Source organism: Danio rerio, chromosome 15, assembly GCF_052040795.2.
Source record: "Danio rerio strain M-AB ecotype USA chromosome 15, GRCz13ab, whole genome shotgun sequence".
NCBI lineage: Eukaryota > Metazoa > Chordata > Actinopteri > Cypriniformes > Danionidae > Danio > Danio rerio.
Window position 1 is genome coordinate 18,604,709 of NC_141035.1, and position 22,391 is coordinate 18,627,099.

Here is a 22,391-nt window from a genome sequence, read left to right on the forward strand (position 1 = left end):
GTTAAAAATTCGTAAAAGTCACGTGAACATTAGGAATCTCATTTCTCACAGGATGTGTTCTCGCAGTCTCACGATTTCATTCTTCCAAGGTCAGTTGGCAAAAAAGCTCTACAGAAAAACATCAGTCCGTTCCGTGTGCTCTTGGAATTAAGAAGCAGCCTAAGGTGTACTAGAACATTCCTGGATGTGTGTTGAAGCAAGTTGGAGCTAAACTCTGCAAGACACTGGCCCTCCTAGACTGAGTTTGGGCACTCCTGCTTTAAAGCTAAAAGAAATATCCAGGTAGTTGTGTAGTGGTCTAAACTTTTCATGAAGGTGGCCCTTCAGGACTAACCAAACAGGTATACCTGTAACCCAAAAACATCATTGCAGAGAAACTCAAAATAAATAGTGCAGATAAGAAAATGTACATTGAAGTGGAAGAATTTAAAGAGCACCCTGCGTTAAGAGAACAAGCCCAGCATAAAGGTGTAAAATCCCATACGATTTAAATCCCATGCACATTTGTCAAATGACAAATGGAGTACTTTAGAGATGACAGATAGAAGATCTTAACTAAGCATTTCTTCATCCAGTACAGATCTTCACAAGTCTATGTAATCATCTTATTATATGTTTTATATGTCATGCTCAAGAGCACATCATCGTCAAGGATAATGCATCTAAGCTCATGCATTTTCTCCTGGTTAATGACTTGACTTTGCATTAGCACAGACAGCTGCAGAAAGAGGAAAGATTTGTTTACTTGGAAATTCAATAAAAGGTGTTAGGTATAATCATCAAGTTTAGATTTCAGTAAGATTTTTAAGGGACAGGAGATCAGACCCTCTAAACCAAGCATGTCTCATGATTAGCTAATAGAGGGAAGCCAGGAAGACTCGAGGTGCGAGTTGTGTTAATTTTGAGAAGCTGGCAGATCTTTAAAATCATAGATGTTTTTTTCTCACCACTGGCTCTAGTGGGCTGGATGGGTGGGTTGTCTGCCACTGGGGGTGCTTGTGTTGCAGGAAGAGGCTCAGGTGCCATCCCTGTCATGAAGGCTGAATGGAAGTCATCTTGGGTTTGGGCCCAGTTTCGGGCTTTGGTGCTGCTGTGAAACTGGGCTGTGACCTGAGCTCTGGGATTCAGTTCAGACAGAGCCTGTCGAGGCTTAAAACTAACCTGGGCCTTCTTATCTGCTGTCAAATCACATGATGAGAACATCTTTTCCTCCAGAGATGGGCCTGAATCAGTTTGGGACAGAGGCCATATTGAATTTAGGTTTTCTTTTTTGGAAGTAACAACTTTAATTGTGTGTAGGTATAAGATAATAACTCGGTTCCAGAACCTAGTGCATTTAAAGCATCCAAATCCAAAAGATTTTACATAATAAAAGTAAACAATGTTTTGTATTTATAGAGGATTTCAAATTATCCCTTTTGTTGTGAATCTAAGCACATTTAACATCAGAATTTAGCTTAAATAATTTAAAAAACATTTTTTTTTTTTTTTACTTGTGTGCACCTGCAAACTTTACCAGAGTCCATCAAAAAGGGTCATCTGGAATACAGTTTATGCAAACTTGAACAATGCACTTAAATGTAAATGCATTTAAACCAAGGTAGAGACATTGGAAGTACACCAATATTGATAGTAGTGTTGCACGATATACCAATACAAAAAAACTATCATAATGCCATGGCTCTCAAAGTGATATGATTCCGCATTTTTTGGTACTGGTACTTTTGAGTGACAGCATTAGTTGCAAGTGCTCGTCAATAGGTATGGTACTTCAACATAGATCTTTACAATAAGAGTTAACATTTTGTTTTTGTGCAGATCCATTTTTATGAGACTGTGTGTAAATCATGTCACAACAAATGTGATATGCAGAGATATATTCTCATATCAGTATGGTCACTTAACTCAGACAGTCACACCACATGACAAAAATGAAAGTAGAGATCTGTAAACATCATCTAAAGCTATGGGATGCTGTAATAATATATTGTCAGAGGAACAACATAAATGTATATCTTTTTAAGAAATACCCATTTTTATTAGTAGATGACACCATGGACAGCTAAAAATGCACGTTATGTCATTTACCCCGTACACGTCATTTAATATGACGGGATCACTGTGTCATAAACAGTGAGGACCAATCCACATCTTCAGGTTTTTTGAGAACCAGACCAAAATAAGTTATGTGCACTTTTGTCTAAAGTTTTTTAAATAAACCTGCAACTATTTATTTATGTTAAAACAGCTCGGAAGGAGTGCTAACAACATTAGTTTTTATTTCTATATTTGTTTTACTTTTTAAAAATGGTTTTGCTCTGTTTAAGCTGACAGCAAACACTGAGTGTTTTTTAATGGATAACATTTTGAAAGAAAAATTATGGTGAAGTATCGGTTTAGTATCGGTATAGTGATATTTAATTTAGGTATCGTATCAAAGTAGAAATTTTGGTATCGTGCAACACTAATAGATAATATATGAAGTGAAGTAACTGTATGTTCTTGCATTCACTGCCACAATTTTAAGCGTATTCTTTTGAATGCATGTGCTGATCTTTGTGCTACACTGCAAACAAAAACTAAGCCCAACTCATAACAGGCAATTGAACCAATTTGCATAACATTTAATTATTAACATTAACATTTAACTATTGCATTTTATCATTGGCAAGATGTTCCGTCGAAACAAACAGTGAGTCAAGTCATGCAGTTCATGCAGTTTACTTAAGGCAAGCAGACTGCTGACTGTGAACCTGTTCTGTCAGAGTTAACTAAATGTTCTATTTGGAATATGATGCACCCTTTATATGGAACAACAGGGCAGGTTATAGGTTAATAGAGTCAGTGACCCACTGTGACTAAACCACTTCTCTTGATAAAATCCCTCAGAGAGGTAAACAAGCAGTGACGCAATTAGGAATTCAACTTAATTACAACCATAAATTCACTTTTACAATTGACTATTTTAATCACTGACTGCTTTCACAGAGGCTGATGAGTAATAGTAAACATTTACGGAAGATACAGTACAATTGGCCGACAAATGTTTTACAAATGCCCTAATTTTACTCACACTAGTGAAAGTGTGCAACAATAGAAAATATACTAAGTAATAGACAGTGGTAATTGTCCCAAGGAGAACATCGTCTCTTAGTTCTTGTTTAAATAGAATTATGTTTTAGTAGATATGATGTCATAAATTCTACCAATAAAGTTGAACTTGTCTTAAATGGTTAAAGTCTATCAAACATACACATCCATGCAGACTTGACTCTGAGCTGCTTATCAGAGCGCTGTCACAATCGGCATAGAGCGCATATGCTGGTGTGCTGATAGAACGCCAGCTTAAATTATAAGAGCATATGGGACGCCATCTGCAACCTGACAAAACTGAAGGGAGGTGGAGGGTGACGGCTGAGTCAGAATCACTGTGCAAATCTCACAGATGGCGACCGTCATATCTGAATCAGAAACCTCGGCAGACTTTTGACTCTACATCAAGAACACACAGCAAGCTAGTGTTTATGGGCACATTTTTAAAAAAATGTTTTTAAAATGTAAATTCTGTTTCATGAGTGAAAGTTGCTTGGCTGGCAACAGGCCCAAAAAGTTCAGTTGAACAAAGAAAATGATACTTTGATAAATGCTTGTAACCAGTAGCCACTCATATCAATAGAATTGTTACTATATTAGTATTGTAATGTAGGTGTGAATGGCTACAAGTTACTAAGATTTCTTAACACTGTCATTTGTGTTCAACAACAAAAAGATGAGTATAGTTTCATTTTTGTGTACAGTATAGCTTTAAATCAGCAGTAAATGTGACTCTTTTTTATGTACAAGAACTTGTGGTAAGTTGAAAGGGAAGGTAATTTTAAAAATCCCCATTTCTCCAACCCACCAAAATTGAAAAACATCAACAATAAATATGATCAGTCATGTGCACACCAAAAACTACAGTAGAAGCACTACTGTAATCTATGTAAGGGATAATGTAAAATCAGGCAGTTGTTATGGCTAAATAAAACATACTAGGAAATGGAGGACAGGTGTACACTGAGATTTTGTCCGACTAAATAGATAAAAGAAAAAAAAAGAGAGACCCTCCTGTGGATTATTCGCTGGCCCATATGAATTTCTTTTTCAAACATTTCCCAAATGATTGTTTAATGATTGATTGTTGATGAATGTTAAAAAGAGCAAGGAACCTTTCACAGTATTTTCTAAACAATTTTTCTTCTGGAGAAACTTGTTTGTTTTATTTAGGCGAGAATAAAATCAGTTTTTAAATTTTTAACACCATTTTAAGATATTAAATATTTTATTATTAGCCCTATACCTAATACAATATTATTAGCCCTTATAAGCAATTTTTATTAATGTCTACAGAACAAACTACTGTTATACAATAACTTCCCTAATTAACCAAGTTAAGCTTTTGAATGGCACTTTAGCTGAATATTAGTATCTTGAAAATATCTAGTACAATATTAAGTACTGTCATTTTGGCAAAAATAAAAAATGTCAGTTATATCTAAGGGCCCTGAAGATAATCCGAGTGTCTGAAATAAAAAAAATACAATATGATTAATTGCAGGTGGGTCATGGGTGGATGTAGCGGGACATGGCAGTGGACCCGCGAAAAAGCAGAGAGTGGGCTTTGCAGAACGGGAAGATGAGATGCCCAAAATAATGGACGAAGTGCAAGAGTACTGTTCAAACTTTCAGTTGGAGGAGTCATCAGAAGAAAATCTGCAATCATTCTGGGAGAAACAAGATCGCGTATTTCCACAACTGCATAGCTTGCGGGGAGAATCTTTTGCATTCCTACAAGCGGTGCAAGCAAACGTTCATTCAGTGAGGCGAGGCAGAATCGCACAAATTTAGGCACAGTAGATGCTATTCTGATCTTTTAATCCCAGTTGCTTTGCGCACGTCCTATCTTGTTGATGTGATTATACCCATTACTACGGAGATATGTTAATACGCAGCTGTTAACTAATTCGGTGGGTGGGTGGGTAAACCGCAGTCCTATGTCATGTTGCGGTCGGCTTAAAAATGGGAGTGATTCAGATCCTATTTCAACTTCAGGAAAAAAAAAAGAGAGACTTATTGTCTTTATATTAGCCCAATATGACTGTGGACACAGTATACCTACACACAGTTCCGTCCAAAAAGCATACAAAAGATGATTTCCATCATTGGTGCCTTTTAATGGTTGTCAGCTTTCTATTTCTGCATATTATATTAGTCTGTGGTGTATGACCTTGAAAAATATTTTACATATGCTTTTAAACATTTAAAAATGAGACGGTACATTTACATTTATAAAGCAATTATGCATTAAAAGGCATCAAAATAACATTTCTAATGTGACTAACTCTAAAAAATAAAATAAAACAAAAACATAGCCAAAAAATGACCCCAAACTTTGAAACAATGGGGTATATGCCGAAGCAAGCTAATAGGACTTTTAATTTGCCAGTAACCTGGGTTAAGCGCTTCCGGCGAATTGAATGCCAATGCAAAATCCGGTGCGTTTAAGGTCTGTTTTCTTTAAAAATTAGCGATCTCCACTAGCTGAGTGATATCCGATTTAAAGTGGGTCTCAGATTGTACAAGAAGCACTGCAATAAATTACATTTTCCCCGCCATATCTTTATAATATGAGCATTTATTTTCCCCATTATATTCAATGGAGCTTCTGCATAAGCCTGCCGATTCTGACGGGCGCGCGCGAGTAAACAGCTTTTTGTCTCGTTTTACGCTTAAGCAACCAAATAAATGCTAAAGTTTATTTAACTTAATGTATTTTAATGATATTACAACATCAATGCTGTATAAGGAACCGTATAAAATGGAAAAAAGTTCACAATAACAGGTCACCGGAAGTGTATCAGCATGGGAACAGCACTAGCTCGGCATATACCCTATTGTATATGTTACTACTGCTTTTGATTGGACTACAATGAAGGCCCATTTGTTTTGCACACTATAACAACAAGTGATGATATGACAGAAAGACAGACAGAGACAGTGAGAGGGGAGTTACCTTGGAATGCAGATTGTGAGCTGGAGATGACAGAAGAGTGTTGGATGGCAGGTGAGACAGGGAGAGATGAAGGGACAGAGGGAGGGAGAGTGGAGGACGGATGTTGGCCAGGCCCCGTCTCTAATGGCTGGTTAGCATGAGCGGCTCTTAGTGAAGGGGAGGATGGAGGGCGGGGGGGAGAGGGGAATGAGGAGAAGGCATCGACGGGGCCCTGCACAAAGTCACTAAACTCGTCGTCGTCGTCGGGGAAAGCAGGAGGAAGGGAGTGAGAGGTGACAGAGGAATGAGATGGCGATGAGTCTGCAAAAACCAAACGAGAGAGTGAGACAGACACAACAACGCACATCGTGAGTTATGACCACACACAGACGGACTGAAAAAATGAGAAACAGTTTCACAGACAAAAACAGGCGGGTGCTGAATTTCAATAGGGGCCGACACACCAAAACTCAGCCTTCAGATAAAGAAAAAAAAAAAAGTCAACTGGAAATTAAAATGTAGTAAAAGAAATTGGGAAATGAGTAAACAACTAAAAGCAAGGTCCAAAATTAAAGCCCAAAATTGACGATTTTCTTGGCACTTATTTCATATTGGTCATCTTATTTATGTAAGCCAGCCAATCTAATGGATAATGTTAAACATTTATTTAATAAGAATAAATTAAAGCAATAGTTTGCTCAAAAATGAGAAATTATTCACTTGTTATTCACCCTTTAATGGTCCCAAACCTCCCAAATAGGTTTATTACTTCTGTAGAACACAAAAGAAGAGGTTTTGAAGAAAGCTGAAAACATGTAACCATTAGCTGCTTCCATACAAAGATGCAAATTAAATTTATGTGCAAAACTGCGAATAAAGCCGCATTTATATCCAATGAGTCAGAGAACAAAATCGTCACTTCCTGATTAAATGGCGCCAAATATTAAAAGCAAAAACTGAATTTGCTGCGGTAGGAAAAGCTGCATGAATCTTTTCTTTATTTAATATATGACTTGCGCCTCAGAAGACAGTATGCCAACAAGCACTGAACATGTGGTGGCGTTTTAATAAGACGCTCTTGACAGTTCTGAAGGTAATTAATAATCTATGAACACTAACACTGAAACAGTTCATTTCAGATGTTTTACAATGTGCTCAGCCTGCTGATTTGTCCATTTACACATATATTTATCATCACATGATCTCTTATAACAGTCACACAACCTTTTTTAATGCTCATACTGGAATTTGTTTCGTAAAAGTGTTTCCATTCTTCTTATTGAATAAAAGGTTTATCCTAGTCCTACTCAGTTATGCGCATACGTAACTGCAATTTTAAAAATTGATGCACATTTTCCTGTTTCCATCAATCGTCGTTTTATGTGCATATCCAAAATGTGCATAAAACTAGGTGGATGGAAACATAGCTATAGACATCCAAGGTAAGAAAAACAAATCCTATGTAAGTTGTTATAGGTTTACAACATTCTTTAAAAAATCTTATTATGTGTTCAACAGAAGAAACTGATAAAGGTTTGAAATCAATTAATGAGTAAATTAAAATTTTTGGGTGAACTATCCTTTAAAATTGACCAAATATTACAGTAAATGTTTTAGATTATTATTATTTCTATTCTATTTATATTAATTATATTTTTGTTACAGTGTAAAAGCGATATATATTCATCCTGAACAATTTTTTCCACAAAACAATAAGCAGCACAGCTGTTTTCAGTAAAGACAATATTGTAAAATGTTTCTTGAAAAGGGTTACTTGAAATCATCATACTAGAATGATTTGTGAAAGATCATGTGACCGAAGATCGGTCCAATAATGCTAAAAAAAAATCACAATGGGAATAAAGAAATGCAAAATACACTTAAAAAGAAAATTTAAATTGTAAAATAATAGTTATAAAATATTTTCCCCAATATGTTTATTTAAAAAGACTTTTTAAAAATTGCAAAGTTTTACTGACTTTAAAATTGTAATGTTTTTTGTAAGTTTTGAGTTGAATTCACCAGTAAATAGCAAAAGTTGAGAAATGTTAATTTTGGACCCTAACAACTAATTGTCTTTCTAAATAATACCACAAACACAGTTACAGAGGTTGACTATAAACATTGGAAGTAATAAAAATCCCATCAAATAAAAAAAAATCTACAAGTATGAGGGGTGAAATAGCAAGAATGTAAAGGTGAAGAATAATGCATTTTATAAAGGATGAAATTAAGTGCAAACATCTGGAGGGCCTCCTTGTGGCTGCTGGGGAAAAAACAGCTGTTTGGCTGAACAGTGTGTTTGAAATAACAGTAACACTTTAAAAGAACAGTTCACCCAAATATCACAATACTATCATCTTTCACTCGCCCTGAGCAGCATCCAGTGGAGTTCTTTAAAATCCACCTTTACAATCCACCTTTTGTGTTCCACCAGAAAATAATGTCATGTACTGTAAAAGAACAAAGAGCGAGTGAATAATAAAAGAGTTTTTTGAGTGAACTATCCCTTTGTAGCCGTGTGTAAGTGTATCCCTGGTTAGGTCCTTAAGCTCTTGACAGCCACCATGGCCTTGTCAAAATGTGTCTAGGCCTTTAAATGCACTGGACCTTTAAATGCAAACGGCCTGAGGGCTGTCAGGCAGCTGGATGTCACTGGATGTACCTGGTTTCTTGGACTGTGAAGATGGTGTTGGATGCATCTTGGCATCCCTGCTGAACCCATCCAGATTGCCTTTGATGGCCTCTAAGGCATCGTCACGACTCTTCTCCCCAGTCTGGACAAAAATAGCAGTTTTGAGTCTGGAGAAGCTGCAGCATGAGCATTATTATATAGCAAGACAGTAATCTACTGAATATCAGTGTTATTCTAATATTAATATTATAGTATCTACTGTTGTTGTTGTTTTTTTTAAGTTTGAATTCGTTTTTATATTTTCAGCTAAGACTTTCATTTTAGTTTATATTGTAGTTTTATTTTTTATTATTAGATACAAAAGTATAAAAATGTATATTATTAAAAAAAAAAATATATATATATATATATATATATATATATATATATATATAAATATATTTTTATCATTAGTTTTTAGCATTAAGTTAAACTAAATGAAAGTCCTAAATACTGTCTTTATAAAAATATATAAAAAGGGACAGTTCTCCCAAAAATAAATTGTTTCAGTATTTTCTCATCCTCAAGTAGTTCCAAACCTTTATAAGTTTCTTTATATTTGTAACCGTTGATTTCTATAGTAAGAAAAACAAATAATATATGCACTATACTATACTATACTATACTACACTACACTATACTATACTATACTATGGAACTCAATGGTTACAGGTTTTCAGCTTTCTTCAAAATATCTTTTTTGCTCAACAGAAATAAGTCAACAGTTTGGAAACAAGTTAAGCATGAATAAATGATGACAGAATTTTCCATTTTGGGTGAACTATCCCTTTGTTTTCTATTTATTTATTTCACTTTTATGATGTTGGTCTTATAATAATATAATAGCTAACTATAATACCATGGTTATTTTTACAATAAATACCACGATAAATACCAAATTCATTAGAGGTGCAACGGTTCAATCAACTCACGGTTCGGTATGTATCATGGTATTAAGGTCACGACTTTGGTACAGTATGGTTTGTACTATGCTAAGAAAAAAAATGCTTACAGAACAACTCAAAGAACAATAAATATATTTATTTTTGATTTCTAAATGATTTAATTATGACTCCAGAGAACTCCATTTCACTTAGCACCATTGTAGTAAATAACCTCGACTCTTCTCACTTAATTCAGCGGGAACAGTCAGTCGAGAAGAAAACTGTTCTTAGCAGACAGTGGGCAAACAGAGTGAATAGCGGGAGCGATCGGGTGCGGAAGAACACCCTGAAGCTACTGTGCATCTGTATGGGATGCTTCTGGGAACGGACACGGACCTTGATCCGCCTGTTAGTGACCACTAATCTTGACTATCTTTGCAACAACAACAAAAAACAGCATTCGTTATTTTTTGTGTCTGTCTGACTTTATATTGAGTGTCTGTTGAAACACTGACAGCAATGCGCTGTGATTTGGCCTCACTTGCTCATTTGCACTTTATTTCCTTCACTTGTCGTGCTGAAACAAACAGAAACACCACATGCACACACCGACAGGTTATAAGAAAACATGATGCTACATACTAAGAGGTGAATGGACGGGTCTTCGCACTTGCGGAACTGCTTTGTTGCACTTGTTTTTATCAACAAACCATTATTAATAATGCATATTCTGAACCGCAGGATCTCAAAACGGACCAAAACCTAGGAGAACAACGGGACGATACGTTTTTTTTTTTACTGAGAACCATTGCACCCCTAATATTCATATAATAAACTATTATATACAATTATTAAAATAAACATGAAATCATGAAAATATATAGACATGTATATAAAAATGTATATAAATGCATTATTTGACAACTCATGATTGGAACAAAGTGCACAACAAAAGATATTTAACAATGTTTCATTCCCTATTATTAGTTACACAGATCTGAATTATTTGTTAATCTTAACGTTATTTCAAGCAATTACCAATCATTATTAAATTCAAATGTTGTATCAGTTAATATTATTAACAGACATGAGATAATATTTGAAACTTGTACTTGAATTAACTCAAATAAAAAGATAAATAAAGACTCAAACAACAGCATTACTCATTGTAAATTCATGTTTGAAAATGTATTCATGTTAACTGATGGGACATAACTGTAAAGTATCACCAGTTATATTATTAATGTCAGACAGTTATTCAATAAATCGCAACAGGACTCAAGTTTAGAGCAGGGGAATCCTGAAAATCCACTGACCTGCAGAAACTAAATTTAACCGTACTTAAACACCTGATCCAAGGAAAATCTAAGTCTTCAGACTCACTAGAAATTTCCTTCTAAGTATTTAGGCTTCCTGGTGGTAAACTTTGTAGTAGCCTTCTGAGAGCAGCACTGGACAACCCTTATTTATAAAGTTAATACGTTCATTTTATTGTCCTGCAGACTTCCTCACCTTGGGTTTGACGCTGCTGAGTAGACGTAGCTTCTGTTTCTGTTCTTCAAACTGTCTCCTCTTCCTGTCCTCCTCCAGCATCCGCTGCTGTTGCTCCAGTCGTTTTCTGGAGACAGACACACAAACACACACACTGATCAGAGACCAGGTCTGGTGCACAGACAACTTTCTGGCAGCATAAATCCAAAAAGTCTTACTGATGCTCCTCTGCCATCTGCTTCTGTATGTCTGCAGGGAACTGCGGCCCCGGGGCCCTCATGCCCATGAACTGAGGCTGACCCATGAACTGCATCCCAGGGGTCTGCATGCCCATCGCCATCCCACCCTGGAAACAACAGGAGAGAGTTACTGAGACTAATCAGTGAGTGTTTACAGTGCTCAACATAAATTATACATACTGTACACCCCTCACCAATATCTCTTTTAAATGAATATTTTCTATAGGATGCTACGCAATATTATATTGATGTGTATACATTAGTACCCGTTTAGTAGTCAGTACTAAAAGACAAAACTGAAACTAAATTAATAATAATAAAAAAAATCCAATTAAAGTCCAAATTTTATTACACAAAAACTAATGTGCTACAAAAACTTTTTACATAAAAAAAAAGAGTAAAAATTAAGAGAAGCTAAAAATACATTAAATTAAAGGTTTGTGGGCGACGCAGTGGCGCAGTGAGTAGTGCTGTCGCCTCACAGCAAGAAGGTCGCTGGGTCGAACCTCGGCTTAGTTGGTGTTTCTGTGTAGAGTTTGCATGTTCACCCTGCATTTGCGTGGGTTTCCTCCAGGTGCTCCGGTTTCCCCTACAGTCAAGACATGCGGTACAGGTGAATTTGGTAGGCTAAATTGTCTGTAGTGTATGAGTGTGTGTGTGTGTGTATGTGTGTGTGTGGATGTTTCCCAGAGATGGGTTGCGGCTGGAAGGGCATCCGCTGCGTAAAAACGTGCTGGATAAGTTGGCGGTTCATTCCGCTGTGGCTACCTCAGATTAGTAAAGGGACTAAGCTGACAAGAAAATGAATAAAGGAATGAATGATTAAAAGTTTTTTTTTTTTTGCAATCTTTGTTTGAAATTAAATATATTATTAAATTCCATAAACTTTATTGTCTATCCTACAGGGGTTAGAAAATTGTCATTAGACAGAGTCTCACATACAACAGCAAAAGCATAAATACACTTACACAATTATTTAAAAAATGATTTAAAAACCAATGGCAGTGGGAAAAAATGTCTAATTGCTAAAGGGACTTCTTACGGTCTCCCAGACAGAAAAAACAAGACAGAGAAAAGCTTTTGTAAAAGTTGCTTTATTGACCCAAACAATTATTAAAAAAATAATAATTATATAAAATTTGTGCTGTCCAAATTAGTGCGTTAATGCGTGCAATTAATTTGAAATAATTAACACGTTTAAAAAAATTAACATAATTAATGGAGTTGCAGTTTGTTTGTTTTTTTTACTCCTGTTGTGGTCAACGTGTTTTTTGACGTGCAAAGAAATATGGATAAGACCAAGGAAGCACTTTTTGAAGGCAAGTGTCAGCATAAAACAATTAATGTTGCATCACCAGGCTCTCCAGAGTTTCATGCAATTTTGGGTGTTTCATTTTTAACTTTCGACTTCTGTTTTAATGGAATTTGATACCGCATGGGGACATGAAAGAAAAACCTCCGCATTTCGTGACTCGGTGGTCTTTCAAGGTAATCAAAAATAGCTGCTTACATGGTAGTCTCTTAATAAGAGTAATATCTTAATTATATTAAAATCGGAGGATTGATGTCTTATGTAACTGTACTCAGAATGTGTAAGATGAAGTCGCGAGCTGTCAAAGACAGCCTATTCCAAAGCCTTTCAGCATCAAATGTCAAATGTGTCATTAAGTTTAACTTGTTTCCTCCTTAAACTCAACTTTTGTAAAGTGTATGCTTTGCGTTGTTGTGTCAGAATCCTTGTGAAATACAGCCATACTTCAGAATGCTTAGTTTAGGCAAATTTGAGGAACGTGATCATGCGTGTTGAATCTGAAGGGAGTCGCTCCGGCTGCCCTGTCCTTACCTGCGCACGTTTTATGTGTGTGTGTGTCTGTCTGTGTGTGTGTCTGTGTCAGGTCTGTGCACAGAGCACAGACCCTTCAGAGGCAGGTGCTCAACGCAATCGCAAAGTGAAAAGCAAGTGGGATTAATTTTTTTTTTAAATGTGATTCATTTTTTTTAATCGATTGACAGCACTAAAAAATATAAAAATATACTGTAGATCTTTGTCATCTTTGGAGCTGAAACAGAAGTGAAACTTTTAAAATGCAGCATTATAATACAAGGTGCATCGCTAAAGTTTTTTTACGAGTCTGATCAGGCCAGTGGTTCAGATTTTAACTTGCCCTGCCAAAATTTTCACTAGCCCCACCAAAAAAAAAAAGAGAGAAGTTAATAGCTAACATTTTGCCACATATTTTAAAATAATATGTCAAAAATAATTTCTGTGAATCTAGAATTTCAATACTTTAATGTGATGGTTGACTTGTCAAACTGATGGCAAAGTGTGCAAAACTGCACTTAATTTTTTTGTCATGTTGTTCCCACGTAAACGTCTGCTTTCAAGACATTAGAAACAGACATTTTAAAATCTGATGTTGCAGCCATGTTGCCGTTTCTTTGCTGGACTGGTTGTTACCAGGTTAAGAAAAATAATAGCATGCTCAAAACATCAAATCAGATAAGAGGAACCAAAAGGCAATATGGTGTTTACGACATCACAGAGAAGATAGCATTTAAAGACGTAAAAGCACAAACTTAAAATGTACGCAATTTACAAATAGTCGCAGACAAATTAATATTTAGTGACAAGGCAGCACTGTCCTAATCGGGCCATTAATGATCCTGTCTACTGTCCCAAGCTTCTCTCAGGCTGACCCTGGGCCATCGGGCAGTCCTTATTGTTGAGCCCTGTAATATATAAGCCATAAATTTCCCACTAATGTGTTTTTTCGTTTTTAATGATTAACTTAATCACATAACAACATGACAAATAAATACTAAACAGTATTTATTATTGATTATGAAAATAATTAGGTTTGATAAAGTTTTGTAAACTCAGTAAACAGTTTGCTGGGTTCTTGGTTTGTATGTAAAGCTGGCTAACAGAAGAATATTTTTTGTGAGTTGCCAACACATTGGTGTGCATGTAAATGTGCTCACTGTCCGCTAAAAATCGAACCGACCTGTATTGGCATGGCGCCAGGCATCTGTGCTCCAAAATTCATTCCCATCATGCCTTGCATGTTAGGCTGCATGACCTGGACCATAGGGAAGCCCTGCTGCTGCTGTTGCTGCATGGGCATCATTCCTGCCAATAAATAACATATTAAGTGAGAAACCGAACATAAAACAACACATTGTTTTTCATTTCAAATGTAATACAAGTTGATTCATTGTAGAAAAGAGTCCAATGCAAAACACAGACAAAATGTCAACATCTTACCTTGCGGTGGTCCAATGCCCCCTCCAACAGGGTACATAAAGCTAGAACAGAAGAGACGGGCACATTCAATATTGTAGTCATTTACTAGCTGCCCATTTCAACCCCCTGAAGCTCATTTCAGAGTCAAGCTAATGTCTTTAAACTATTGCCCTCCGCATTCAGGAGACAGAGGGAAATTTTGGCTAAAGGCAAATAATTAATCATAAAACAGAGAAAACATTTAGGGAAACAGCCCGAGTCCATTATACTCGAAGGTTCTTCAAGTCATGTGCACTAGAAGAAATCAAATCGTTCCAATATTGGCCGTCACTGTTTTCACATCTAAGAAATACATTACGATGGAATAGAAAAAGAGTCATTATGGAATGAAGGCAGCATTTTAAACATGGTTATGATCAGAGGGAGATTATCCAAAAGTTTTTTGTAATAAGAACAAAGTATTAAAATTTAGTGGCTGTGATACTTGCACATTTTCAAGTGATGATGCATTTTCGGTTTTAGATAAGGCCTGATGAACTTTTCTTTTTTCTGTATTTAAAAACACATTTCAGTATTTACAAAATGTGTTCAATTTAATAATAAATAGCAGATGCTAAAACATTTTGTGTGCTTGAGTTTGTGTAGCAAATGAATCAGTTAAAAGCTGATTAATATTCACAGAAAAGAATACACATCTGTTTTGAATGGGTATACAACACAGTTTTGATTTACCATTCCAAAATATAGCATTCCATGACATACACTGTAGTGATATTTTGTGTTATACAGTAGGGCTGCACATTATATTGTTAAATATTTTGATATCGCTATGTGACTATTGCAGATGCTCACATCGCAGAATGTCCAATGTTTAGTTTGGGATTTTAGTTAAGACCAAGAGCAACATTTTAGAACACATGATGTTTGTGAAGTCACTGCAGAGTTAAACTATAACAGAGTGAAAGTTTTTTTTTTTTTTGCAGGTGTTTTTAAGGTCTGTAAGCCTTAAGGAATACATAAGTTAATGTGTTTAGGCACAAGCAATTGCACCGTTTGTAACTTTAACAAAGATGGATTATATTGAACTATTTACACAATGAGGACTATAGTGTTACTTTACATTTGATTTTTATCAATTTCATTAACTGAATACTGCTAGACTCCTCAGAAAACAATAAAAACACTTTACAATTCACTTTTATCTATAATTTGTCTATATTTTATAAATTGGTAACTCGCCTACAGAATAATCCCAAATCAGTACTTTCCAAACAGAGCGGTTCAAGCTACAATGGGGGAAATAAGTATTGAACATGTCACAATTTTTCTCAGAAAACCTATTTCTAAAGGTGCCGCTGACTTGAAATAAAGTGGCTCAGAAAAAAAGTATTGAATACATGAAGAAAGGGATGAAGAATACATGAAGAAGAAAATCGAGATGTAGAATGGACCAGCCAATCACCACACTCGAATCCAATGGAAAAATATCTGGTAAAGTTTTCAAGTCATCAGCACTTTTAGAAATATGTTTTCTGAGAAAAATGGTGATGTGTTCAATACTTATTTCCCCCACTGTTTATAACAAAACAAACAAAATATATTGCAATGTCTCATGTTTCCATATCGTGCAGATCTATTATATAGCTAATTATTTTAATGACTATAATATTCTGTACACATTTATTGAGACAATGAAAATCACTGACTAAAACTGATGTGTAATTAGGATTTCTCTGATGAATCATTTGGATTTGTTTCATAAACACAACATGAGGCATGAACTCATGCTCAACTTTCATTAAAGCTGTGCCATTTTTTACCAACACTTCAATAAACTGGGCAGAAAACAACATTTCACCAAAGCTCAATTAAAAAAAGTTATCCAGTCAAGTAGTTTTGGGTCTGATATAATTGAATCCTTACTTTCTCAATCATAATCTAACCAATTTTATGGCAAATGAAGATCCCTACCTATACTTTAGTCCACTGTAAAACCAAACAGTCAACTTTATCAAATGAAATGAGTGTAGTTAACTCAAATTTTACTGAAAGTTATTTCTACTCATTTGAAAAGAGTTTTAAGCTCAAATTAATTAAATACCTCATTACTTCAACCTAAATGGTGTAAGTTCACAGTATATTAGTTTAACTCAAATAGTTTGTTGCAATCGGTTTCCTCAAACGGTTTGAGTTATCTTAACATATTGGGTTTTACAGTACTCAGTTGATTTGAGTTCTCTTTATTTATAGGTTTAAGCTCTTTCTACATTAAGGTAGCGTTCAGAAAATACAAACACCCATGAAGAAAGCATGCATTTAAAGTATTATTTACACGATATACAAGTGCTATTTTAGAAGAGATGCTGCATATTTCTAACTTTTAATATGAAAAACATTGAAAATAATTAATTCCAAAAGTGCAACTTATTTCTTTTGACTTTTTATAAGAAAAAAGGGACTGTTGGTTTTAGGCAATGTGTGTTTTCATTTCAGTTATGGTTGCACATTGATTTTCAATAAATAATCATAGATAGTAGATAGTGTGTTTTTTCTTCAATTATTTTAAAATCAAGCAATGCGCCCTTTATTCAAGAATCTTTATTCAAGCTATGAGGGAAAAAATAAAATAAATAAATTTTAAAAAATAATTGTAATTAATCGTAATCGAGTTAAAATGTTCAATTAATCAAGATTTAGATTTTAGGCCAAATCACCCAGCATGTGTACTCTATGTGTCTTCTTTATATAAAAAGTGGTATTCCTTGAGGTTAATGTGGGCAAAGTATTCAAAAAAACCTTAAAGAAAATACAAAAAATTAAAATAAAAAGATCCATACCATTGAAGTCAAAATTATTAGCCCCCCCCCTGAATTATTAGCTCCCCTGTTTATTTCTTTTCCCCAATTTCTGTTTAACGGAGAGAAGATTTTCTTCAACACATTTCTAATCATAATAGTTTTAATAACTCATCTCTAATAACTGATTTATTTTATTTTTGCAATAATGACAGTAAATAATATTTGACTAGATATTTTACAAGACTTCTGTACAGCTTAAAGTGACATTTAAAGGCTTAACTAGGTTAAATATGTTAACTCAGCAGGTTAGGGTAGTTAGGCAAGTTATTGTATAAGGATGGTTTGTTCTGTAGACTATTGAAAAATATATAGCTTAAAGGGGCTAATAATTTTGACCTTAAAATGGCTTTTAAAAAATGTAAAACTGCTTTTATTTTAGCCAAAATAAAACAAATAAGAATTTCTCCAGAAGAAAAAATATTATCAGACATTCTGTGAAAAATTTCTTGCTCTGTTAAACATCATTTGGAAATTTTTTAAAAATTACAAAAATTAAAATAAAAAAATCAAAGGGGGGGGGTGGGGGCTAATAATTCTGACTTCAACATATTCAATATTTTGTATTAGGACTGCACGATATTAAAAAAAAATCTGGCATTGCAATATTTCATTTTGCTGCGATATGTATTTTGATATGAATATAATTTCACCAGCTCTATTTGGAAAGATTTCATTCATTTAGATTAACTGGGATGATTAAGTCTTTTTCTATGTGAAAAAGTTAAATAAGCAGTGTTTAATGGTTTTCTAGGAAGTCAAACAGTATTCAAGTACATAAATTGAACAATTAAATGTAAAACAACTTGGTCATTAATGTACAAATGATTTTTAAAAATAATTTCTTTATCTTTTCTATAATATTCTTTAAAAAAAATTATCTAATCCTGCGATGTGACTATTGTGGATACCAACATTGCAGTATCGATGCTCAAACGTTTTAAATATTTTGTTCAGCCCTATTAAGTATGTTTATTTTAGAAATAGCTCATCCAGAGTAAGCCTATATTGTATCTGCTTTGGCAGAAGTCTGAAATGTGGGCTACGGTAACTCCACAAGGTTCTCTGGCACAGCAAGATCTGTCTGTCTGTGTTGTATCTGTTTGCCTGCAGGCTCACGACTTTATGGCACTCACAGAGACTCACTGTGATAACACATAGGGAGATGAAAAAAATAAAACACTGGATTAAGGCAGATTAACATACAAAGAGAAATCTGCTGTGACATCAGATCACATCAATCCACCATTTTAAACCATCACTGCCAACATCCATCCATCCATCAGCAAAACCTGAGCAAACAGCAGCTTGGTTTTAAACATAAAGTGAATCATGTATCAATATTTGCATATGGCAGCTTTAAAATACAAAGAATCTTGCCCTGTGGTGAGATAAAATGATTTAAAAATAAGTGATATAAAGATAATTTAGTTTTCATCTTTTACGTGAACTGTTTTGAATAAATTTGACTGAGCACAAACAATGAATCCTAACCACTAACTAATGCTGAATATTTCATTGAAAAGAATCTGCATTTAGCAACATTTCTTTTAAATATGATGCCACTTCTTTCTGACTGAAATGAGCAGCGAGCGAGCATATTCTGTTGCATTAAAAACAGAAGAGTGTGAGTCTGTCAGTGCTTTATTAAGTTAAAATGCCCCAAAAAACTGATGAACATAAATCTGTTTTTTAATTGTTGGTACAAATTAAATCAACAATAACAGGCACTTGAAAATAAGGTCGTAAACTGCCTTTTTTTTCTCCAGGTTCACATTCCTGTTCTGAACCTTTCATTTAAACACAGTTTTGACAAGCGTGCCAGACTCTGAGGTAGCCTAAACACCCACTGTTATGACTGTGTATCAGTTTTTGCATATTGAAATATACGATAAACACTCCTGTGTTGTAAAGGCTGAACGAACGTTATATCAAAAAATTATTGATAATTATTATTATTGCAATATTGGTATATGCAATATCCACATTGCAGAGAGGTGCAAAGAATTATGGTGGCTTGAGAAAGCCAACATACTGTTATACTACATAAACTTCTTCTTCTTCTGAAACTAATTTCTATATGCTTCTCCTCGTAGACCATTCATACTACAACCACCAAACTAACACCAAAACCTCCAAACTATACTGAAATAAGTTGCTATCTTTTCTGACTGATCTGACTTAAGGTTTTTCAGTTATTTCAGAAAAGTCCCATTGACTTAACACTGGACCAAATTTTGTGACCTCATAACTTTGTGCCTGCATGTCATACAGACTTAAGGTTGGCCTCATTTACTTCAAACTGACTACCAATCTGCTAATCACTGATGACCTTTCAACTTACTTGCCACACGCAAGCTAGCAACCACTTACTGCACCTTAGCAACTGTCCCATAAGCTTCCATTGAAAATAACTGCCATTGACTTTACATTGGACATACTGATAACATGCTAATTCATAATAACAATATACTGATCCATACTAACATACTAGCAACAAGCTAATTCATAATAAATGTATGCTAACATGCTAGTTTATACTAGAAACATGCTAGCAACATGCTAATTCATATCATGGTCATTTATGTAAGCAACTGCCTAGCAACCACTCAGAACACCTTAGCAACTGCCTAGAAACCCCCAACTAACCACCAAAAAAGTTCCTAGCAACCGCCTTAGCAATAACCTAGAACACCATAGCAACCAATTAGGAACAACTCAGAACACCTTAGCAACGCCCTTGCAACCACCCAGAACATCCTAGCAACCACCTAGGAACACCTTAGCAACCACCTAGCAACACTGTAGCAACTGCACAGCAACTCCTTAGCTACCAACTTGCAACTTCCTTAGCAACCGCCCAGCAAGCACTCAGAGCACCCTAGCAACACATTAGCAACGACCTAGAACACCTTAGCAACCACCTAGCAGTGCCTTAGCAACCACTCAGAACACTCTAATAACCACCTAGCAACACCTTAGCAATGACCAAGAAAACTACTTCAATTAACAAATTCTTCAAACTTTAATGCTAGGCTTGCTCGTGGAACCATAAAGCTTGTCTACGAACTTTACTTTTCTAGTTGAAATTACTACAGATTGTTTATCCAATCAGATGGAGCTTTATTATATTATACCTCCTCGCTGTTCTTTTCTGCTATTGGCTAGAGCTGCCTAAAGGTAAACAAAGAACTGAAAATACCTTTCTGCATCCGTCTTTTTGAAAACTGTTAACTGTTAACAATGTTGTCACGAAAAAAAGTAGGCTAGATTCTGCTTTCTCTCACCCCCAAAAATGCCCTGTTTGCACGATTTGATTAATATCATCGTATCCAAATACTTTATAAATAATATTTCAAACCTTCTCCGGAGTTTACCGTTTTTATCTGTTTTTCAGATAAATCTTTGTAAAATGAAAGTTATATGGCTTTAAAACGAACAGTTTGATTTATGTATTGTATATAGGCTGCCTACATTGTTCTAGCTAGCTTTTGTTTATTTTATATTGGTTAGTTTATTTAATGCGATTTTATTACATCCAATATTTGTAATTCTTTAAATTATATTTCAATACAGCTTAGGCTATTTTATCAAGATATGACACCATATTTTTAAAGGCTACGAAAGTGGCCACGTAATTTGTTAAGTTTTATGTCTTTCTGTTGTATTCATGTTGTGTATTATTATCTCCAAAATAAAAAAAAAAAAACTTTTAAAAAGCCGCGCAGCATTAAGACATCTGTAAAGGGAGCGCTCTTTTTCTCAGTCTCACACACATATACAGGCCTTTAAACGTGCACAAATACACATTTTAAACTTGACAATACCTCTCGAAAACCTTTACTGTCTGCTGTGTCTTTAATATGGTGTAAAGATTATTATGCGTTATTGAAACATCAAGGAGGACGCAGCAATGTCACTATAAATTAAAACTACTTTATTATTTTATGCAACACCCTTACATTTAAAAGGGAAACATAAGAGTGATCATACGCAAAAAGACCCCATAAGGCTAGATGTTTTCTTTCCCTTATTTATTTATTTGTTTGTTTGTTTATTTGGCACATGTATTCATGTGCGATCGGAAAATTGTGCCCGCCTCTCTTTTCACTCCTCCCCCAAGCCCCAGCTGGCCCTCTTTGGCCCAATGTATTAGGCGGGCCAAAAAAGGCCGGCCGCTGGCCCCAAGAAAGCCCCAATTTGGCCCGATTAGGCCCCAGAAGTGACAGTGGAAACGCGACTGGCCTTGGCTCGCTCGCTTTAGCTGCGATAGTGGAAACCCGGCTCATAAGACCTATCTCTGGCTCTGAACATTACCCTAAACCTAGCCAATAGTGTTCACAAAAGCCAAACATGAGATAAAAACATACTTTCTTGTGCAGTCTTTGAGCTCTATTGTGATGTTTTATGGGACTTGAATGCTTCACAAGTCCAATTCTACAGACCATGTTTAAAGCCATGACAGTGTATGGAGATGACTATGTGATGCAAACATTAAAATGTATTAGTTTACAAAAAGCATGCACTATGGTAAAGGTGTTTTTGAGATCATAACATATATAACAGTCCATGCAACCATGCCAATTATTTTCTATTAATTAGGGTCTGAAATGTTCCCAGTGATGGGTAGCAGCTAGAAAGGCATCTGCTGCGTAAAACATAGCCCCAGGGACAAAAAAGGGACTAAGCCGAAAAGAAAATGAATGTTGTTTTACTGTCTCTAGTGGTCATTTTACCTAAAAAAATAAAAAATAAAAAATAAACTTTATATTACAATTTTAAATATAGGTTTTTGGCATTTTTGCAAAAATATAGAAAGCAGTCCATTTTTCCAACGAACCCGAGTTGAAAGCTTCCAATTTGTTCCATCTTTTCAACCAAACAATGCTTTATATATGGGATATTTCTCCAAAATGCAGGAAGCTCTAAACCCCTTTTACGCTGTCACAAATAATCAGCCCTAAGTTCCAGGA

The 22,391-nt window shown here is 35.1% G+C and overlaps 1 protein-coding gene and 1 long non-coding RNA gene across 35 annotated transcripts in view; one reads left to right on the plus strand and one right to left on the minus strand.

Moving 5' to 3' along the window:
* LOC137487733 (uncharacterized) overlaps window positions 1–22,391 on the plus strand; it is a 753,637-nt gene that overhangs the window by 654,243 nt on the left and 77,003 nt on the right. The gene's annotated exons all lie outside the window — the stretch shown is intronic.
* synrg (synergin, gamma) overlaps window positions 1–22,391 on the minus strand; it is a 96,286-nt gene that overhangs the window by 68,058 nt on the left and 5,837 nt on the right. For 16 of the 34 annotated variants that reach the window (XR_015509165.1, XR_015509174.1, XR_015509173.1 and 13 more), the window contains exons 2-8: window positions 14,585–14,625; window positions 14,325–14,449; window positions 11,299–11,426; window positions 11,102–11,207; window positions 8,697–8,808; window positions 6,053–6,352; window positions 948–1,223 (exon numbers count right to left, since the gene is read on the minus strand). Coding sequence is in view for 16 of the 34 variants with exons in the window: in XM_087283817.1 (XP_087139943.1) it covers window positions 948–1,223; window positions 6,053–6,352; window positions 8,697–8,808; window positions 11,102–11,207; window positions 11,299–11,426; window positions 14,325–14,449; window positions 14,585–14,625 (1,088 nt within the window). In the remaining 18 variants the exon portion in view is untranslated. The remainder of the gene's footprint in view (window positions 1–947; window positions 1,224–6,052; window positions 6,353–8,696; window positions 8,809–11,101; window positions 11,208–11,298; window positions 11,427–14,324; window positions 14,450–14,584; window positions 14,626–22,391) is intronic. The other 18 variants (XR_015509177.1, XR_015509176.1, XR_015509175.1 and 15 more) reach the window with 2 other exon arrangements.